The sequence below is a fragment of the Lepisosteus oculatus genome, chromosome 10, assembly GCF_040954835.1.
Source record: "Lepisosteus oculatus isolate fLepOcu1 chromosome 10, fLepOcu1.hap2, whole genome shotgun sequence".
Taxonomy (NCBI): Eukaryota; Metazoa; Chordata; class Actinopteri; order Semionotiformes; family Lepisosteidae; genus Lepisosteus; species Lepisosteus oculatus.
In genome coordinates, this window is record NC_090705.1 from 3,864,948 (window position 1) to 3,886,387 (window position 21,440).

A 21,440-nucleotide genomic window follows, 5' to 3' on the forward strand; every position below is an offset into this window, starting at 1 on the left:
TATGCCGTCAGGCTTCTCCTGGACCTGCTGGTAGGCGGGCTTCTGGGCAGGTCCGTCTTCCGCTGCAGAGTCCTGAGCTCCCGGAGCACTGGGTTTAATTAATAACCAGGAAACAACGAACAGGTGTACGTAATAAACTAGAAACAATACCAAAAGGGTAGGAGCGCCGTCTAGAAGAGGGAGACAACCGTGACAACTTTCGACACACAGAAGCTGTGCGCTGTGAATATCCGTTCTCTTTTCCCACTCAGAAGTGAGGGGCCCAGGTTTCCCATATTGTCATTGCCCTAATGTCCTAACGTCCTAATCCTAATGTCTGGATTGTTCGTCCACAGGGAACAGGAAGAACAGAAATCTCTTGTTCTCGGCTGTAGTGCCTTGTGCTGGCACAGAACACCCACTGTGCTCTTCCTCTAAAGCTGACCCCCTGACTGTGTACCTAATAATGTGATCACAGCATCAACAATTGTGATCCAAAATGAAATTAGGCTTACATGTTATGTTAACAGTTATGGCTAAAGAGCACCAGGAAGGAGATGAAATGTATTCACCTCTAGCACCTCTAGCATTAATTGCTGCCCTAATTAATCATAAATCATTCTTTGGAAAATTGCATTCCCTGATTACATTTAGAGAAACATGCCACATTAAACCAGTACCATCTATAACATTTTGATCCCTCTGTTACTTTCCGCATGTGTCCGTGGAACATTGCAGGGAGATCGAGGCTTTCCGGGTGATCGAGGGAGGAAAGGAGACAAAGGAGAGTTTGGAGGACCTGGATCACCAGGGTCACCTGTATGATATTTCACTTTTACATGTGCATGAATTTCCAGTGCCAATCCTAAACAACACTCAGGCCTGTTCGAATGGATTGAAGTATAGAAATGAAGCAAAATGAAACCAAAAGGCATTTTTACAAAGCCACGCAGATTTTATGATCCATTTGAACAAATGCAAGCCACCAGACAGCAATGTTTAAGCAGAATATCTTAGTGGTAGGCTGGTAAAGATTAATTAAAATAAATCTGTGAATATGAACTATTCTGTTTAGGAATATCTGCTGAAAGGCAGATGTGCCCTCAGTTGTTATGCCAAAAACTTTTTTTGTCATACCAAGCACTGCTCCAGCAACAAACTCGTTATTGCTCTTGTGTGATGTTGCTCACTTGCTTTCTGCTTGAAATAACACAGCATTATTTATGTACTCAGTTGGCTATTTGTTATTAAGCTTAGACTGTTGAATTTTCATTATATATCCCAATGATCATTCTTTTGTATTACAGGGGAGAATAGGGCAAAAGGGAGATCCTGGCCTAACTGTGAGTAAAATTAAAATACGTATTTGTGTGTAGATCAATCCAGATACATGAGTCTATGAGCTAATGCTCTTTAACTTAAGATAAAAATTGATGAGATGGGAATATAGCTGTACTTATCTATTGCAATCGTAAAGAACCCTCGAAGGTATTTTCCAAGATCAAACAAATTGGAAAAGGCCTGAAAAAAATGAGATCTATTTCCATTATTAGCATATATAGGAGAGTTTTCTTTCATGCTTTTAGATGGCATAAATACACTCAACCATTTTAGCAAAGTGCTTAGACAGCATACATTTAAAATAAATATATTTATTGATAAATAATGATAAGTAATAATAATATCTTCATTGTCTATAAAAAAATCTCTTACAGTACAAATAGATGTGAGAATGTCTGTTAACAAAACTGCATGTTGTAAAAAGGTTAGTTCAGAGTTAATGCTGTCATATTATTCAGAAATTAGAGAGAGACAGATGTACAGTATTTCAGGGTTAGTAGATCTTTGTTAAATCTTTGATCTTTGTTAAACATCTCAAACCTGTCACAAACAAGAAGAGCTTGTTATGTAGGTTCCACCTGCAAAGAATGAAGAAATGTTTTGTGGAGGTACAGTAATTTACGGTAGGTTTGTAGTTAAGCCCTTTATGAATATTAACATCTGGCAGTTCATGTGAGAATGTCACACAGATAGAATCTCTCTGATATGAAAAAATAGATAAGCTGAAGTTCCGGGTAATTACAGCGACACCAAGATTTGTTAAGAACCAGGAAACTGCATCTTGAGCAGCTGAAATCAGAAAGCCCATAAAGAGGTCATCTGGGGAAAAGCCTCTCCGCTAGCTTGCCAGTTAACATCATCATGCGAGAAGAATGATAGAATCGCATGATGAGGAAAGAAAGGACTTTATATTCTCACAACCATCCTCCGTGTGTGTGGATCAATGCAGAAAGAGTAAGGGCAGCCCCATGCCTGGTCTTTCTCCATACGCCTCTGGGCCCTGAGACTGTCAGACGAGTACGTTCAGCCTTGGAAAGTCCTGCTTTACGGTGGAAAAAGAGATTTCCAGAATAATTCCCAATGAATTAATCTATCCACCATTTCTTCCCTTTTAATTTTAGAGAGAAGAAGTTATTAAAATAATCAGAGAAATCTGTGGTAAGAACTTTATATATATTATACTATACTTCTGCTAAGCACATACAGTCACCAAAGAGTTTATCTATTTAGTTAAGCAGTCAAATATTGTTCTTCAAATGAAAATCAGTTGGTTATGAAGACTGACAATACTCAAAAGTCAGCATTTTTTGCTTTTACTGTTCTTTTAGTCACTTCTTTATCTTATTTAATAAAATATTTTTATGAGCATTGCAACAAAACGTAAATGGCAAAAATGATAATTGCAACCTTTTGAAACATTTTCTGCATCATTAACCTTTGAAAACACACATTTGTAACAAACAACGACAATCATTGTATCCATTTATGTTTTATGTAGAAAATATGTACAGTGCTAAAGAAATTGTTTTTGTATCATTAGTTCATCTTTCTCTGAAAAAGACATTTTGTTTGCTATTTCAATGTGATTGAATAGCTTATTGCCAATTTAATTTAATTTCAACAATATAACTTGAACACCAGAGCGAAATTTTGTTAATTGTCAAAAATGGCAGCATTCAAATATTTAAAAGATCCTCATTCGTAAAAGGGTTTTGACATTAACATAACTGAGAAGGAGTTCCTTGCAAATTAAAATGTGAGTGTTTGATTGTTTACACTTTTCGAGACCAGTGACACCCATTGCTGCTCTCCCCTTCCCACAGATTGTCCAGGTAACTTAAAATTCTTGAAAACCAAAGACCTGGAAGCTGGGTAATTTGGGCCTTTCGAATCAGTAATCAGTTCTATAGAGCTCTTAAGAGATGAGAGACAATGAAAACCAGACCCTGTGATCGTTCAATGGGAGCAAGAATGCGTTTCATGGCTGTAGATCTTGATAGCGATCAGGTTGTAGATCTGAACTCTCTCGTTTTTTTGTCGTTTGCGCTACTTTCTTTAGGGTGTGGCGTGAAATGCAGGGAAAGCCCACTGGAGCTTGTCTTTGTGATCGACAGTTCGGAAAGCGTCGGGCCAGACAACTTCAACGTGGTCAAAGATTTTGTCAACGCCCTGATTGACCGAGTCTCTGTGAGTCGAGATGCCTCGCGCATCGGTGTGGTCCTGTACAGTCACATCAACGTCGTAGTGGCCAGCTTACACCAGCAGTTAAGCCAGGAGGAGGTGAAGGCTGCAGTGCGCAAAATGACCTATCTTGGGGAGGGCACATACACGGGGAGTGCCATCAAACAGGCAAATCAGATCTTCCAGGCTTCCAGGCCAGGAGTGAGGAAAGTCGCGATAGTCATAACTGACGGACAGGCCGACAAGCGCGACTCGGTGAAACTGGAGGTGGTGGTGAGGGAGTCTCACGCCACCAACATCGAGATGTTCGTGATCGGAGTCGTGAACAAGAGCGACACCTTATACCAGGAGTTCAAGAATGAGATGAACGTCATTGCCTCTGATCCGGATGAGGAACATGTCTACCTCATTGATGACTTCATGACCCTTCCTGGTAAGTGCTTCATTTTCAGATGAGCAAGAAAGTTATTTTTCCCCTTTCCCATGTCCAGATTAGTTTGAAAATTACTGGTGTCCACATATTCATCATTTAAAAGAACTGTGATGTACTTCATTCCACAGAAAGGACTAATGTATTATAGGAACATTACAAACAGCTTTTGACGACAAACCTTGAACATCTTTTAGCCTTTTCTGTGTGATGTTCAATTATCAGAAACAAATGATGACAAGGAAATCAACCTCAGATTATTCTTACAATGCTCTCCTTGTATTATTTGCTGAAAGTACATGCACATGCAATATAGTCTCAGTTTATGTAGCACTCCATGTAGCAACAAGCTAATGATTTTTGAGGTATTTCCACAGGAATTTGCCAAATTGGAAATCTGTTTTTTAATTTCTTGTTTTCTTTCATCTGTCTATTAAGTTTGAGGCTTTTTGGGTGTATTTATATGAGACAAGATCAGGGCTATGCCCATCAATATGAATAAAACTATGACATGTGATCTCTACTAAGTGGTTTTGTGACATCTAATGCAGTTTGCAACGGCATATTGGCTCATTCCAGCTTGAAGCACACTAAGTGCTGAATTGCGTTTATCAATGAATGACTGTGTTATCGCTGTGAATTTCACAGAGACTTTCTAGTTAATCTGTTGCATATGTCTTCTTAAATGCTGCACACATATAACGCACATATTCTGATTCATAAAAGAAGCCTAGTTCTCTGCAGGGATTGGTGCAGAGAACCGTTGTGAATATATAGCCAAATATAACCAAGTCTGCCCCTCTATTGTGGTATATTGTGGTATATACTGTAGTATAATGTACTACAGTATATAGTAGGTACTGTATGGTTAAAAGACATTAATAACCCTCCCTTATATAAGATAAGATCACTTTATTAGCCATATACAGTTTCTCGCATTAGGAATTTGTCTTTTCTCATACCCCAGCTTGCTCTCCATGAGACACACAGACAGGAGGAGAAGCTGGGGGTCAGAGCGCAGGGTCGGCCGTTTATGTGACGCCCCTGGAGCAGTTGGGGTTAAGGGACTTGCTCAGTAGTATTCCTCTGCTAGCCACGGGACTTGAACCAGCAACCTTCCAGCTAAAAAGCACAGATCCTTAGCCACAGAGCCACCGCTCTGCCCCATTATATGATAATTAAAGTACAGTACTAATGCATTGGCTTTAGGTTTAGTTAAAAATAATAAAATAAAATAAACAACAGTAAATCACAGACTTATAGTATTAAGCTAAAATAAACAACGTAAATCACTGCTCTACACCCAGCAGATTACATTAGTTAGGGCACATTAGTTATGAATAGGTTAATTTTTAAGGCAGTGAACTCTCATTAGGAAATATTGTCCCCCAGTGCCTTTATAGACTTTATAGAAAAATTGTTTCTGGTTAGAGGTGCCAAAATATGACTAAGCTAGGGGTTTAACTAAAGAACAGTGGGCAGTATTGTCCATATCCCTCTCTCTGTATATTGGATTCTTCCACATCTTTGAGCTATAGTGTATAAACACAATTTTGAATCTCGCATAGTTTTAAAATGTTGCTGTATATTTAATATCCATATTTGCTATAGTTTCATGTTGTGTTGTTTTCAAGCACTTTGAAGATGCCTTGACTGCGAATTGCATAGACACAATGCTAATGCAGCATCACAAGAAGTTCTTCTATTAACCTTGTGAATTTTTCAGCTCTGGAAAGTAAGCTGCTGAGCAGAATCTGCGAAAGTGAAGATGGTTCTCTGTTTAGTCCGATTCCCAGCTCTATTCTTCCCCCTGGAATCGCCACTACTTCCGAGGTCTTCAGAGAGACAGAAAGAACAGACACTCCTCGTTTCAATGGAGACTACAACAGGGTATATAAGGAGGTACTATAAATACAATACATGTAACCTTGTCCTTGACTCGAATTTCCAAGCTTTATTTTTGTGCAATCCTTTAAACTTTAGATCTTTCATAACTTATAGATGTTAGCAAAACCACTGCCAGAAGGCAAAGAGCTCCTTTTGTATTTTACTTTTTCTTTAATTGAATTAATAGGAACAGATTGTGCAGTCTTGGTGTGCAGTTGTGTTATATCTGTGTATGAAGGTATGAAGTTGGGGCTGGGGGGCTGTAAATCCAGGAGCCAGCATGGCCTTTAGTATTATTGTAATTATTTTCACAGCCGGCACCGCCTGGAAAATCAGTGTTAACCACTGCTCCTGAGGGTCCTGGTCCTGTTAATGCTTCCAGAACGGAGCAGATTCATTCCAGAAAGGAGCTTCCTGTCCCATCGTTTGACAGCGAAACTTCCATCGCCGCTGCATCCGGCCCTCACGCGCCCACACAGAAGCCATATTCCCCGGAGACAGGATGGCTCCCCGCCCCTCCGCCTCTGCCACTGGAACGGGAATCCTTCCTGTCAGGTAATCACTCGCATGGGACATTTTGTCCCATAACATGTCTCCAGTTTTTCGCACTGAACTGTGAATACACAGAAATAAATCTGGGATCTCTAGTTGGTTTCCCACACTAAGTAATGCAAACGCAATAAACTCTTCGCCGGTTCAAGCTAGGGGTTTCTGATTGATTTTGTATTATCAGGAATATAGGGGGTCATGTTCCATTACTGTATCATGATTCCAATACTTATCTTAATAATCAATAACCTAGACCCCCATTACTTTCATAATACCTGCACTCGTATCTGACATACTGTAAAAAATAAGTAATTCAGATGTTATTACATATATGACAAATGTTCCTCGCCAACCTCTACAGATGTACGGCAACTGCACCTCGTCTGACCGTAAGGCACTGCAGCGGGTGGTCAAAACTGCCCAACACATCATCGGCAGTGCCTTACCCTCCTTACTCACCCCAGTCATAACTTGTTTGTCCCCCTACCATTTGGTAGAAGGTTCTGGACCCTCCAGTCGCACACAACTAGACTCCAAAATAGGTTCCACAGAGCCATCAAGCTGGTGACGCCCCCACTCCCTCCCATCATACTATGAGCTCTCCTCACTTCTTCTTGTATCCACAATGACTGTACTCCTACACCACTAGATACACGACAACTGAATGTAAGCCGAAATTGTACTAGTTGTACTATTAATTAATCACCATATTATTTTTGCACTGTTCACCGAATTACTTTTGCACTGTTTTTGTCCTGTTTGTAAACTTTTCTCTGCTTGCATATTTGCACAGTTTTTGCACTGGCACTATACTGTTGTTTACACTGTTTTTGTAATTCTGTTTATTGTCTTGTCTGCTGTTCTATTTATATACTGCACCTGAGAGACTAATGAGAAACACTTTTCACTATACTATGCACCTGTGTAAGTATAATGACACATAAAGTGAATTGGTTGTATAGTAGAGATGGAAAAGTCAGGGTAATTGGCAAAATGGATTGGCTAACAAGTACAAATGAAATATACTTTTTATGTTCAGGTGGGTAGCTGCGTCAGCATGCGTAGGCTGCAAAGGAGCCTACTTTTTATGTGTTTGTTTTCTCACTGTGAAGGGGGATTGTTTCAGGAATGAGTCATTCCAGACTGACTTGGTGAACACACACACCGTAGCTCCACAGAAACACACAGACACACACACCTCTAATTGACCGCTGATTCTCTCCATAATTACTCACAGTAAATTCTAAAGCGAAAAAGCTTCCAAGGTAATGCATTTCATCTTAACAACGGCTAAAAAACTGGAATCATACATTGGACATTGAACCTATTAGTGAATATACAGTATGTATTTTTGAAAATTCCTGATTTTGGTCTTATAATGGCTCTCTTTTGTGTGCGTTGTCTTAGGCAAATCAATTCTTTTTCACAGGATTAGGATGTATGGACATCTAATACAAACATACATAAAAACACATTTGACAACTTTTCAAGTAATAACCTAGGAATAATGAAGTTTAAATGTACTGTATAAATAAATAATAGGTTTATTCCATGCTGAAAAAAAGAAGAAAGAGAACACAACGTTTCGGCCGTGGAGCCTTCTTCAGGTGTGTCACACACCTGAAGAAGGCTCCACGGCCGAAACGTTGTGTTCTCTTTCTTCTTTTTTTCAGCATGGAATAAACCTATTACTTGTTCCTTTGCAGCCTACGCATGCTGACGCAGCTACCCACCTGTATAAATAAATTACTTTATTACATTTCTCCTCATTTCTCAAGCCTGTACAGAGGGAACTGGAGCATTAAAGAATTAGAATGTGCAAAAGATTGTTATGCACTTGTCTTTAAACAGAATTACAGACTATGTATTCTGTCTTTGTGGTTTATAAAATGGCTTCTCTATCTGACACACAGCTGCCTTGGGGAGGAACATAAGAACATTTGCAAACAAGAGAGCTGCCATCTAGTTTGTTTTTTAGTACCTAAGAACAATTAGAAACCAGAGGAGCCTGTCTACTCCATTTGGTAGTAAATAGTAAAGAAAAAAGAGGCAATCAAAAAATATAAATATCTCCTGGGTTCAGAACAGCAGCCATGTTGCTGGAGGGCTGGCGAAACACACAAAACTCACTCACTGATTTTTCTGACTTTCAGATAGAGGATGCAATGAACATTTGGACCCAGGACCATGCAGGGAGTATGTGGTCAAATGGTACTACGACTCTACAGCCAATGCTTGTGCCCAGTTCTGGTACGGAGGTTGTCAAGGCAACAGGAACCGGTTTGATACAGAAGACAGCTGTAGAAATACATGTGTGAGAAGATAAAGGGTAAGTGAATGTAAACATTAACTGACTTAACTGGCTTTATGACCAGATTCCCTGGTAACATGATACTTCACTGATAAATAAACTGCTTATTGATCTTTCCAGGACCAAGGTCTGCTAAATTCAGATCAGAAAGAAACAATAACCATGTTTTTTTAGCCTATGTTTTAAAAAAAATCCGATTTCGTGCTCCATCATCTACTCATGCGTTGTAATTGTTTATTTTTCCACAGCTAAAGCAAATGGAATGATCTCCAGACCTTCATCACCCAAGAGGTGAACAGCTCTAACATTAAAAAAATATATTATTTTTTATTTGCTCATCTGTAAAAGATTCTGAGGAAATCAGAAAAAAAGTTCTCATTGTTTAATTTAACAAGAAATATCTTATAAGGAAGCCAAGCAGTTTCCTGTTTTCTGTGATCTGTTTTTTATGTAGTTGCTATCATCTTGGGGTTTACACAAATAATTATAATCAGAAGTGGGAAGGAAATATTCTTGACAATATTAGAGCTTTGAGGAAGACTATGGATGGCCCAAGGATGGCAAGTAAGACATCTGAAGAAGATGCCACTGCTAAATCAAGGTGTAATTTCTTCTCTCCTTTCACTTTTCAGTGTGGAGTTAACCTCTGCTTGTTCCCAATAAGCGGGCATCATCTATTACAGAATCCTGGTCACATGCATACATAAATATGATAACAGTATGTAGTCACATTAAACACCATTATTCAGAGATTCCTTAATTGTAGTCTTGCCTGGACCTTCAAAGATGATAGGTCATTTTAATCTGTAACACTTTGTGTACTTTGTGTAACAAAGTATACTTTGAGTAAGATCTTGTAACATTAAAATAACTGTTACAAGATTTTAAGAAACAGGATTTATTGTTACACCGAAGCAATGTCAATGGTTTAAGATAAACCTACAAATTTGCAGTTTCACATTGAAAACACAACACGCCTTCACTTTTGACCTCACTCATGCACTCCAATGATTTGCAATTAAACAAATACAGCAGGAACACTTCTCCATGTGACTGGGCACACAGGACTTATGCAAACAGTAGGTTTCACAGATATGTTAAAAGTGCTCTCCTCCCAACCTGTTTGGCCAGATTATTCTTCCTCTGCGCTCATTGTCAGAGATGTTTCAGATTTTATTACCTACTTACAGTAGTTTTCCTGTCCTACAGCACTTTTACACCCTGCTGATACAACACACTGTAGGAATTTAGGCCTAAAAATTAAAAAACTCCTTCTTTTCAGGTTAGTTAGGGAAAGTAAACTGTATCTTAGTTTAGATTTCTGACCTGAAAACATTATAAAACAGTATTTAAATATTCATAATAGAAGACCCATGCCATTTAAACACATGCTAGATCCTGATGCAGCAGGAATTGGGAATTGGGTCAGACAGGTTAAAGGGACCAAGTAGCATGATAAGTGACGTAATAGGGTTTTAAGAGGAGAGAAGAGAGAAAGGCACCTGCACAGATTTCATTATTGTTGTGCTTCATTTCAGACTGACCTACATTTGATACTCTGTGGTGTTAATTATGGTTTAATTGGTTTTTCAAAGGACAGTTTTGTGGTGAAAGTTGAACATTATCACAGACCATAACCCTACAAAAGCAACTGACAAAAACTAGAACTAGAACTATTTTAAAAAAAAGAACATTTTCCACAGTTTTAAACAGGTAAAAATCAGAAACTCCAACAGTGAAATTCTCCTCAAAGTAGCTCGTGTGAATGGAAAGATTTACAGAAAATATATCTTGTGTTTTTACTACATTTTCATCTTAGTTGCACTGCAAATACAGTGCTGGGAACCTGCATTCTTTACCGATAGCTCAGGGTCATGCTGCTGTTTTGTTTGTGGTGCTTCATTGTAGGTATTATTCCTATAAAAACAGACATAACCACAAAAATGTGGGCTGTGTTCAGAGTGAAAAAAGGAAGAGAGTATAGTTGAATGAATGCCATACAAAAGATATAATACTCAATGTTCAATACTGTTGGTTTTAACTTACTGTGCCAAGCTGACTAAATTCCTTTATATTTAACCATCAAAGAAAGTTTGGCATATTGATTTATTTATAATGGACAAGTTTTAACTACCATACCTGAAGACTTTTTCGTACTTCAAATGGAAGTGTGAAAACCAATAAAAGATTTGAAACAATTCGATACAAACCTGCGTTCCTCTGAAGACATACGCTCTCTCCATTATGCATTAATAAAGCGCATAAGAAGATGACACAGTACCTAACCGGAAGGTTAACATTTATGTTTAAAGAACACGTGACACACAAGAACACAGTATGTTCCAACACAAAGACATCGAGGAATCGCCAAAACATACACACACAACAGCAGCAGCAAGAAGTTAAATACCATCAAGCTTAAAAAGAAGTCAGATGAGCAGTGTTGTATGGGGAGTTGATGTTGTTGACTGTACAATTCCCGTCGGAGGGGCTGGTGCTCTGTAGGTCATTCAGTTGCTCTGGCTAGTGGGCAGCAGTGACGCTTACAGGATGTGCAGGTCCTCATTCTATCAATGTGGGTAAAGGCAACGGAGCTGGACAGCCCAGTCTTAAAAACAGATCCTCATCGATCAATGTGGGCAAAGTAATTGTCGCTGGAAAGCCATGTCAGAAATTAAATGTGTGCAAGTTACGAACATAGTGAGTATTATCAAAAAGTAACTGGTGATATATATTTTTTTTTTGTTTTAGAAAAAAAGACTAACCAGCATCAACAATTTTAACATTACCAAATTATTTATTTTTTTTTAAAACAAAAATTTTAACTATACATATGATATTATATGAAATACACTTTGACTATAAAGTGGAAGTTTTCATATCTGTAATTATTTCTCCTGTATTATTCCATCATACAGATATTCAGCATCTCAGTATTTATCCATCCATCCCTTATGAAAAAGCTGCTTATTCCTGGCAAGCTCCACATCCTGTATAGAAGTAGAGAAGGTGGCCTATACTGTGCACCCTGAATCTGATGCCATCCACATTGTACACAGGGCATTTCACTTTAATAAAGCTCCTAGGAAGCAACTCTTTAATAAAGCAATTCTGTTGCCTTTTATCTTTGCTCTTGCCTGTTTGAAAGTGAAAAGGCTTTAAAAAGGGGGTTTCTCATTTCCACAGTACTGCACCTGATAGAGCAGTGGTCCTTAACTTGGGGTGCAAGATGTGCCAGATTTTTAAGAAGGTACGTCATGAAAAACACAAATTACTGCAATGATTTTTGACAAGGGGTGCAAGAAGACACTCTTGAGAATCAAAGAGAAGCAGGTTAAGAACCACAGAACTGAACCTGTGATCCTCTTGTCCGAAGTCCAGAGTCCCAGTCGCTCGTCCTCACTGATGCCTAAACCAGCCTCATTAAAGTTTTATTTACAGCTATACAAATAAATACGTAGCCATAGAGGTCAGGTATTGCACAATAAAGACATAGTATTTCTTTAAATAAATCAACTTGACATAAAAATTGACATTTTATTAAATTGAGCTGTCGAAAAGGTTCAGGGATGTTCATCACACAGAATTCCACTTGCTTTCCTTCACGTGACTGAGAGGGTCTCTCCTATTGGCTGATTGCCTGAGCATGGACCAAGATGCATCTGGTTACCTTTTAATGCCAGGCAATCAAATTACTCCAATGAGGAAATACTCTACCTTCAGTGCTACCCTATCAATACCTCTTCTTGTAAAAGTGTACTAGACAACTAGGACTGATGCATAAGATTTTAACAACACTGTCTGCATGATGTGAACATTTTATGCATTTTTAACATAATTTGTGTAATTTTATTAAGCTTTATTGTAAGTATATTTATCTGGGCCGCATCTGCTCTTTCATCTTGAGCAAACGTGACGCACAGCCAGTGTTCCTGCCCTGGTGAGGTAATTGCATTATATCAGAGAGAACGCCTGGGCGCATTCATTCATTTTCAGAAACTGTTTAGTTCAATGATCACAGTGACAGGCAGGAAACACTCTGGATGGGATACCAGTCCATTACAGGATAGAGATGCCCGTAGGTATGTCTTTCATCAGAGGGAGGCAGCCATGGGGAGAACATGCAAACGTCACACAGAAGACAACCCAGCAACCCTGAACCCTGAAGCTGTGAGGAACCAGCACTAACTGGTCGTCACACCACCACACCAAACCTGAAAGCACTCTTGCTTTTAAACCACAATTAGTCAAAACCCAAGAAATGGTCAAAGGATAGTTTGCTTTCTTCATTTACCTAGAACATTTACCTTGTCCAAGGGTATTTAGAGATGTGGCTGTAGTGAAGGGGCAATAAGAACTTTCAGAACTGCTTTAAACACAGTTTATCTCAAAACACCTTCATATTATTTAGTTTTAATTACAAAGCTAGTAAAACATTAAACAGAAACAGAATCTCAAACCTAAAAGATGCTGTTGAGTTATGTTTATTTACTAGCTCTTCAGCCCTAAAAGACTGCATACAGTACATAAAGCACCGCATGTGGGTGCTTGTTGGTCACTGTTGCAATTTACAATGATGTTGTTTTACTATTAAACATCTTTTATATGTTAACAAGTTGAAATTTTTCCTATTTTAAGATCTCAGTTTTCCAACCAGATAAAAGAACATTTAAATTAAAGAAGTGTTTCAGACAGCGGGATGCGTTTCTGTTCTAACAACCCCCTATATAAGAAATATGATTACCTTTCTTTTTTACAACATTATGGCTCAGACGCAGTGGAACTCCATACTAGGGTTCAGTCCGAAGGAAAAGTAAACAATCTGTTGAAGCAGCAGTGAATGGAGATCCGATCTTTAAGTCTGAGAAATGTACAGACCTGTTTCATCTCTCTTCTCAGTTATTGAACTCTGCTTAGCTGCATTTTTTCCCTCCAAGATCTTAAGTTTCACAGGTGTTGCTTTAGGTGTTGGCATTGCATGCCTGCTAGGCACTGAATCCGGATTATATCTGTACTTGTAGCCATAAGGACGCAAATGGTAGGTATAGTACTGGAGCTCATACATTGTCCTTGGACTGACATAATGAAAAGATACAGCTAAATCTGAACAGCATCCAGGGCCCTGAAAAAAGGAAAAATGCTTTAGAAAAAGATATAAACATTCTAAAATTTAAAAAAAAACTGGGTTTTAGAAGAAGAAAACATACTTTAAAACATGTCAACAAAGAAATGACACTGCAATGAAAACTGGTTAGTGGCCTGTGCTGTGCTTATGATTACGTTAGTGGGCTTACACAAATGTCTGTAACTGAGGAAGACACAGAAGTGTGCACAGCCCTACCCATTCATAACAAAGGAACAGCAGCTAATATGTTTGTTTAAGGAAAGTACAGCTTACTCATTGCATAAAAATAAAAGCCCGGTGCCGCATATTACATAAGGAAATCCTGTTACAAAGGACAGCTGACAATTTGCTAAGGTATGGGGATACTCATTAAGCAAGTAACAGGCTTTTGTGTAATATCTTGATTTCTGTTGCATCCAAAACGTTTATCAAAGGCTGTGCTGCATAAAACATTTCCAGCAATTTTCCTAAAGCAAATTACACAATTGTCAATACATGCTTTTAGTAAATGATACACTCTACCCAGATAACAGATAGGTGTGCATACAATTTTGCAAACCCAGATGAAAAATACTACAGTAATGTATTAGTAATGCACCTCAAATACACTTCTCTTTACAACAGCACCCCTGTGCCCTGTGTTGCATGTTGACATTTTAAAATTACAAGTGATTTTAAGCACATTTAGAGCAGCCCTTATTTTTACTGTCTTAACATAGGGAAGTGAGGAATGTTTTCCTTTATCTCAACAGATAAAGAATTACAACCCAAGGGTTGGTAGGAACTGTAGATAATTTCCATAGCCATCAGACAACAGCTCATGAGACCAGAGCTGAAGTTCGAGTTTCAAAAAGACGTTTCAGCTATGGAGCCTTCTTCAGGTGTGACCTTCAGGTGTAATCTTCTTCTTCACACCTGAAGAAGGCTCCACCACCAAAACGTTGTGTTTCATTTCTTTTCTTTTCCTTTCAGCACAGAATAAACCTTTACCTGAACCTAGAGCTTATCCTGGTTTCCATGACGTAAACTGAACAGCGAAAACACCTGACATTTGAGTTAGGATTCAATTCGCCTGTAAAACGTTTAGAACATGTTATTAGCTGTCTGGAACTCAAACCAGCAATCTACCGGGGCCAGAACATCTACAACAACCATTGAGACAATTTGCCATGTTCAGACCCTCTTGAGCCAAGAACAACAGGAGACACTGTGATTTTTCTTTGGCATTAGAACATTATAACAACACTTCCTACAAGAACTGTACACATATTTATCCACACAGCAGGTCCTTTTCTGCTCTCACCTCAGTAGTGGGATAATAGTTGTAACCCCAGTACCATGATGTTTTAATTCCAATGTTTTTAATCAAGTGACCTTCAGGAGAAAAAGGATGAAATGTTTCCCGTTTCTTTTTGTCCCTGGCATCCCCGGCTTTGACCTCCATGATTTCCATGCAGATTCCCAAAGCCATATCTTCAATGGAAGAGGTGTGAGTGCACTTCCCGCTCCTGAAACCCTCAATAAACCTTCTCAGCGCTTCCTTGCTCAGAACGTACCCAGCGCCCCCACTCATATAGCCCTGCTTCACAAAGGGCCTGAACCTGCGCCCGAAATAGATGGGCTCTTCGGGGTTGTAGGTAGAAAGAAGGTGCCGCAGGTTTTCTACCACAACAAACGTGTCGTCGTCGGCTTTCATGAACCAGTCGGCCTCATCAAAATGATGCTGATGAATGTGTTGGAAGGCCTTGATGGTTTTCCAGTACAGCTGGCCTCTGCCCTCGGTGACGTTGAGCCCAACAACAGGCAGCTCTTTATCCTCCTTTGAGCTCATGAAGAGCACTTTGTTGCAGTGTTTAGCCCAGGAGGCATAAACGTGTTGAGCTTTCTTCTCCAAGTTCTGTGGTCCAGTCATCACCCAGCACAACACGCGGACATCTCTGAACAGAGCCTGAGCCACCGTGCTCTTCTCGCCTAGAAAACAAAATAGCGAAAAAGCAGTAGTATTTTATTTTTGAAAAGCTTGTCTGAAACCAAAATATTCACTGTTTTGATTTACAATAAGGCCGCTGACGTTTATATACCTTTGCTTGCTCAACCAGACTGTGTAATGTGGTCTCATTTACTGTACATTGTGTTATTAAATATGAAAGATGCAAAACTTATTGCTGTTCTTCATATAAGAAACATACTATGATAATAGTACATTACTATCATATCATAAGAACACAAACATTTCTGGAAAATGTGAGGAAATCATCTAATTTGGTTGCTCATCCCATTATTTTTAGAAAGGAGACAAGGGATCAGCTTCACCAATTTAGCTGGGTGGCTTGTTGCACACTCCCACCACCATCTGTGCAAAGAAGTGGCACCTTTAAGTCTAAGACTAATCTACAGGTTGAATATTCAATAGGAGTAAAGAATTTAAATTCAAATAAGAGATTTGATCTAACTCTGTGGCTTTTGGAGTCTTCTCACCCGTGTGTGTGTTTTTTTTTGTTTCTCATGAGTTCTTAACTGAAGTTAATTGAACTCTGTTAATGCCTGCGTCTATCTTCCTGTTTCAAAATACTTTGCTGCAGGTCTGTTGTAATGAAAAACAATTAGCAAACAAGTCTCCATCTGGCTTATTAACGACTGGATGCCTTATTCCTGTCTGAACAGCTCCTAATAGCCAATTAATGTTTCATAAACAGGTTGACATTATACTGTATCAAACAATCCGACGAAAAAAAGAGACTTTTTAGCGGTCCAGATACTTACATTCCTGACACTTGAGTGACATTAAACGTGAAATACAGAAATGTACTTAAGGCTGATACTAATCCCCAACCCAGTCTAACTTCAGGAGAGCCAGACTGATTAATGACTCAGATTTAAGGTATTGTAAACATCCTGAGGATTACTTCAGGGTTAGGTTGCCAATCACAGTTTTATATCTCTGACATTTCATTTTTTTTCAATTGGTTCGTCGTAGTTATAGCCGTATTTTTTTAACTATACCGATTATGCTATCTTGCTTTATTACTCACATATTATAATTGAAATGCGATAGAAATCTGCCCATTCTTACCTGTGTGGTGTGTGTGATCAATACTGGCGTTCCTGGTTTCCAGCCAAGCGTTTTCAGAACTGTCCAAGTAATGTCTGTGTCTCGCAATAGACATTAATTTAAGTCGGTTGCCTTTTAAAATGGGATTTAAAACGAAATAACAGCAAACAAAGCCAATCCACAGTCCAGAAAGGAAAACTACACGTGATACAAAGGTCTTCATTGCACGTGCCCGAGCAAACTTCTAAAATATATATAAAACAAACGCCGATATTTTATATTGTATGTTGATTCACTGATTTTCGCACATAAATATGCGACAATGTTAGACCTATCGATAAGAACTAAACTGAAAATAAGGAAGTCAAATGCGTTACAGTGTAACAGCTGTTACAGACTATGCTAAATAAAAGAATCGCAATACAATACAATCGTTAAACGACCCAAGTCAATACTAACATTTATCCGTTTTTTGGGGGGGTTTAAAAAGCAAATCGAAAGATGCACCAGTTCCTGCTATCTCCAACAGCTGGGCAGCCGTCACCGAACTTAGTACTGTTCGTACTGTAGTTATAGCCAGTCGAATTGCCGGTTTTTCCGTTTCTTCTAAACTGTGTTTACCAGCTTCTTCCCTCTTAACTTCGTCACCGCAACCGCAGTGCAAAAGATCCAAAGGACACGCGTTGGAAAGACCCGTTAGTCGAGCTTCCCCTGTACTGGAATTCCTGCTCTGTCATTTAACATTGTAAATGGTCATTTCCTTAACTACAGGACACCTAGATTTACGTCAACTGTTTATTATTCAGGTGCCGGGCGGTTGCGGTAGTTAAGAGGAAGGACAGAGACTTTTTGGCTAGCTCTCAGTAGTCCTGCGTTTCGCTTTGCTGGTGGTGAAGAAGCTTTGAAATGAGAAATAAATGAGAACCAACAGTTTTTATTTGGTTTTTCAGTCGTTTCCATCCACGTAGTCCCGCGATGAACGGAGAGAGCTGAAGGCATCACTCTCTTTTAAATACATTTCCACTTACACTTTCAGCTGAGTTCTTAATGCAAATGGCAATGACAAAAACTCCTAACTGGTTACAACCAGTACCTGTAATAGTGACCTTTCATTAACGACGCAGAAAGGAGGGTCTATTATTACCATCGTCGTCGAGTGTCACTACGGTCATTATGCCCTCTTCTCTGCGTGCTCAAGGAAAGGTATGTTACTGGGACTGATCTGGACAAAGAACTCTGACGCGTATGAAAGGAACAAAGGAAAAATTCAAAACTTGCCTGCAATCTGAAATACACATAATTCTTCTTATGGACACGTGTAGTTCTGACACTTATAGTGCATAAAATGTTCACTTATTAACGATGGCGGGGCGCTGGATGGGGCCACCCCGCAGTGTTGTTGAGGCCAGTTCTCTGGCGTCTCTCAACTGCGTTGCGTCTGCTAGCAACTGAGCAAACTAGATGGCCCAAATGTCTTTTGGGGGTAGGGGGGTCTGGAAATTATGTTTATATTTAAAACATAGGTTTTCTATTTCTCAGAACACGTCTCTCACTACATTTCTATGGCATTAATCATTCTGACAGCTCAGGACAAAATGAAGCAAAGCACTGTTCTCCTGAGAGTACACAACTACCACGTCAGTTGGCGCCTCTTTTGGCACCTTATTGGAGTTATTTAGAGACAGTACGGCTGACTTGCACGTGTAATGGTGTTAAGAAGCTGATAATTGTTATTGAATTGTTTGTTGGTGCTTTTTTTTGTCTCGCAGATGGTGTTCAGGTGAACCCGTTAAACACACTGGGAAGTTAAGAAAACTGCAAGTGTATTAAAGCAGAGGATGAAAGGGGAATGGTAATACTTAAAAACATAATTAGATCTGACAGGACAGGAGAAAAATTAGGAATTGTGTGAAATAAAGTGGAACTGAATGAAACACTTTGCTTGGTCCTAGAGTCATTATTATTATTTTTACAGCAAACTTCTTTATTTTTCATGTTCACGCAATTCTAGCTGATGTTTGGATATAGTACAACGAAATGCAAGTGCATAGAACAAGTTGTTTGCATACATAAGTGAAAATATGAAAATCTGTAAGACTATCAATGCTATCATAAAAATAGATCTATCCAAAATAATTGTATATATATATATTTTTTTTAAATATGCCATGTTCAAATGTATTCACGCTGTACAGATGTGTCACCTCTAATGTATTTAGTCATCTTGATTTCCATCGGGTCTTCAAGAAGGATGAACCATGAAAGTTCCCTAAGAAGACAACAGAAAATATCCATCTTTATGCCATTTTTTAAACAAAGAATCACGGCACAAATCCTATGGAAGCCCGTTTCCGCCAGTGAGTAAAAAAACGCGCTATGGTAACTCAGAATTCCGACTTAGTAACTCAGAATTCCGACTTTATATCTCACATTTGCGACTTCGAAATAGCCCATATTTCATTGTCTGTCCTTTTGTTACTGTAACGGATTCGGGATCTAGGGCTTGTGCCCTCGCCGCTCCCACCCTAGTTCGAGCCTCGCTGCATTGGCTCGAACCCAGGTCTTGCCAGCTGAGCTAAAGAGATATAAAGTCGCAATTCTGAGATACTAAGTCGCAATTCTGAGATACCATAGCGCGTTTTTTTTTACTCCCTGGCGGAAACGGGCTTTCATACAAATCGGATTCAAATGTGAATCAGTTTCAGATCCACAACCAGAGGGTTTCTCTAAGGTTGTTGTTGTTTGACACAAAGTAGGGGCTTTTTTATTTTTACATTTTTCCCAATCATATTCAAGCGTCTGGCAGGAGCAGTTGATGATATCCTTCTCTTGGGAGCTACCCCTTAACACTTCAACAAAGTTCCTTGTAAGGAACGGTATGCGGCTCTTAATTTTAGCATGTCAAATGCTTTAGAGACATCTAGTGGTAGGTTGCTAGTGTACATGTTATGAAGAATAAGTGGCGATTATTTATTTTCAATAGACCCGTTTACGATTCAATTTAATTCAAGCTTCATTCTCCCATTGGGGAAATTCTTTCTACAGCCTACTCCCAAATCCCAACATGATAGCTGTCTTTATATATCACGTTTTAGTTAAATACTGTAGGGCTGCATTCATAATGCGTCTTCTCGTTTAGAAAATAATGTAAATAATGGTGTTAGCAAATGTATTTTACAAGTATGTTAGGTATGATGCGGGTTTAAGACTTTTGGGACACTTAGTGGAATACAAAATGGAGATGATGTATCTAATACAACGTATTCAATTCAGTACCCCCCTGGAAATTTGAATTCTCATAAAATGATAAAAACAGTATCAAATAAGAAAGACGCGAACAGCCTCAAGCTAACTTTTTTATTGTAGACGTGCTGTTTATTTGCTTGTTCGCATGTGTACTCCGCAGCCACAGTAGACACGCATATAGCACTGTAATGCATGATATAACCAAAAAGTGCAGTTCTATATATTTTGATGCAAGTAAGATTGGCGGAAGCACCACATTTGTAGTCGCCAACTAAGCACGAATCATTTTTTGAAAGTCGCGTACCGGTACTTATTTCTGTGATACAGCGGCGCCGTGTGGTTTAGATGAATCAAACCCAACGAATCTCGTAAAATTGCTTAACCGGAATCACCAGTCGATTCACTATACAAGAATGGACATACAGTAGCTAACTCAATTTGGAAACCCAGACTGTAAGATGATGCAAGGAGACCACTTTATTGCAGTTCCTGGTTCTACATCACCGTCTCTTGCTGATGAAACAATGAACACGTGTTTCCATAAAGCCGTAATGTCAAACTGTGGTCTGGCAGGCTCTTGAGGGAATGGACTTGTTTAAAACACATCATGATTCCAGCTTGGTGTTATTTTTCTTTATTACGTGTGTGTATATTAAGGCATATAATACTTCAAGACCTAATCCAGCGGATTTTAATATAATTTCGTCACTATTAAATGAATTCTTAATTAAACTCATGATATGCAAAATTGAGAAATGTTGTGATCACTTACTGTAGGATCAGCCCTTGAGGGACAGAATTAAATTAACAGAATTGATTAACAGAATTACACATTTCTGTTTAATTCTCTTAATTAAACAGAAATCTCGCTTAGTTACTAATAAGACTAATTGGAATGGGGATCTACCTGACCAGGGTTGGAGACCACTGATCTAGATTCTGGTTTCATTTAATAAACCAGCCAAGTTCACTCCTGTTTTGTGGTTAAACAACAAACACAACAAAAGCAAATTAAGTAAATGAAGTTCATGTTCTGTTTAAAATTGTAGAATGCACGTGTGAGACATTATTTAAAATAGTGAGTGAGAGCAACCAAACAGATTTTGGAGCTTAAAGGTTTGTCTTACACTGACAGGCTGAGCCATGTTGACCTTTAGTTTGTATTGGATGGCCAGCCTCTCCCTAAGGGTTGAAAGGTTTCTCGCCTTCTTTTCCGAGCTTACAACACAGTCAAGAGGTGAGCCGTGGAGTTGAAAGACAGGTTTTAATTGTGCCTGTGACTGGGAGGGGAGACTTTACACAGGATACAAATTCACACTGCGTCCTTACGCCTGGCCGT

General features: G+C 39.0%; 2 protein-coding genes and 1 long non-coding RNA gene across 3 annotated transcripts in view; 2 read left to right on the forward strand and 1 right to left on the reverse strand.

Annotated features, from left to right (window-relative positions):
* The window catches only part of LOC102691149 (collagen alpha-1(XXVIII) chain), a 44,571-nt gene extending 32,771 nt beyond the window's left edge, over positions 1–11,800 (forward strand). The window contains exons 29-36 of the mRNA XM_015358155.2: positions 718–798; positions 1,287–1,322; positions 2,442–2,478; positions 3,380–3,934; positions 5,658–5,833; positions 6,133–6,373; positions 8,521–8,696; positions 8,927–11,800. Of these exons, the coding sequence (XP_015213641.2) occupies positions 718–798; positions 1,287–1,322; positions 2,442–2,478; positions 3,380–3,934; positions 5,658–5,833; positions 6,133–6,373; positions 8,521–8,693 (1,299 nt within the window). The 3' untranslated portion in view covers positions 8,694–8,696; positions 8,927–11,800. The remainder of the gene's footprint in view (positions 1–717; positions 799–1,286; positions 1,323–2,441; positions 2,479–3,379; positions 3,935–5,657; positions 5,834–6,132; positions 6,374–8,520; positions 8,697–8,926) is intronic.
* A 401-nt stretch (positions 11,801–12,201) lies between these two features.
* Positions 12,202–17,720, reverse strand: LOC102690951 (glycoprotein-N-acetylgalactosamine 3-beta-galactosyltransferase 1). The gene is made up of 3 exons (XM_015358160.2): positions 16,877–17,720; positions 15,107–15,774; positions 12,202–13,800 (listed from the first exon to the last, which is right to left on the reverse strand). Exons 1-3 carry the CDS (start codon positions 17,076–17,078, stop codon positions 13,534–13,536), a joined length of 1,137 nt encoding a protein of 378 aa, XP_015213646.2. The 5' UTR covers positions 17,079–17,720; the 3' UTR covers positions 12,202–13,533.
* Positions 17,705–18,792, forward strand: LOC138241363 (uncharacterized). The gene is made up of 2 exons (XR_011190583.1): positions 17,705–18,058; positions 18,625–18,792. It is a non-coding gene; the product is annotated as an uncharacterized lncRNA (long non-coding RNA).
* The last annotated feature ends 2,648 nt before the right edge of the window (positions 18,793–21,440 follow it).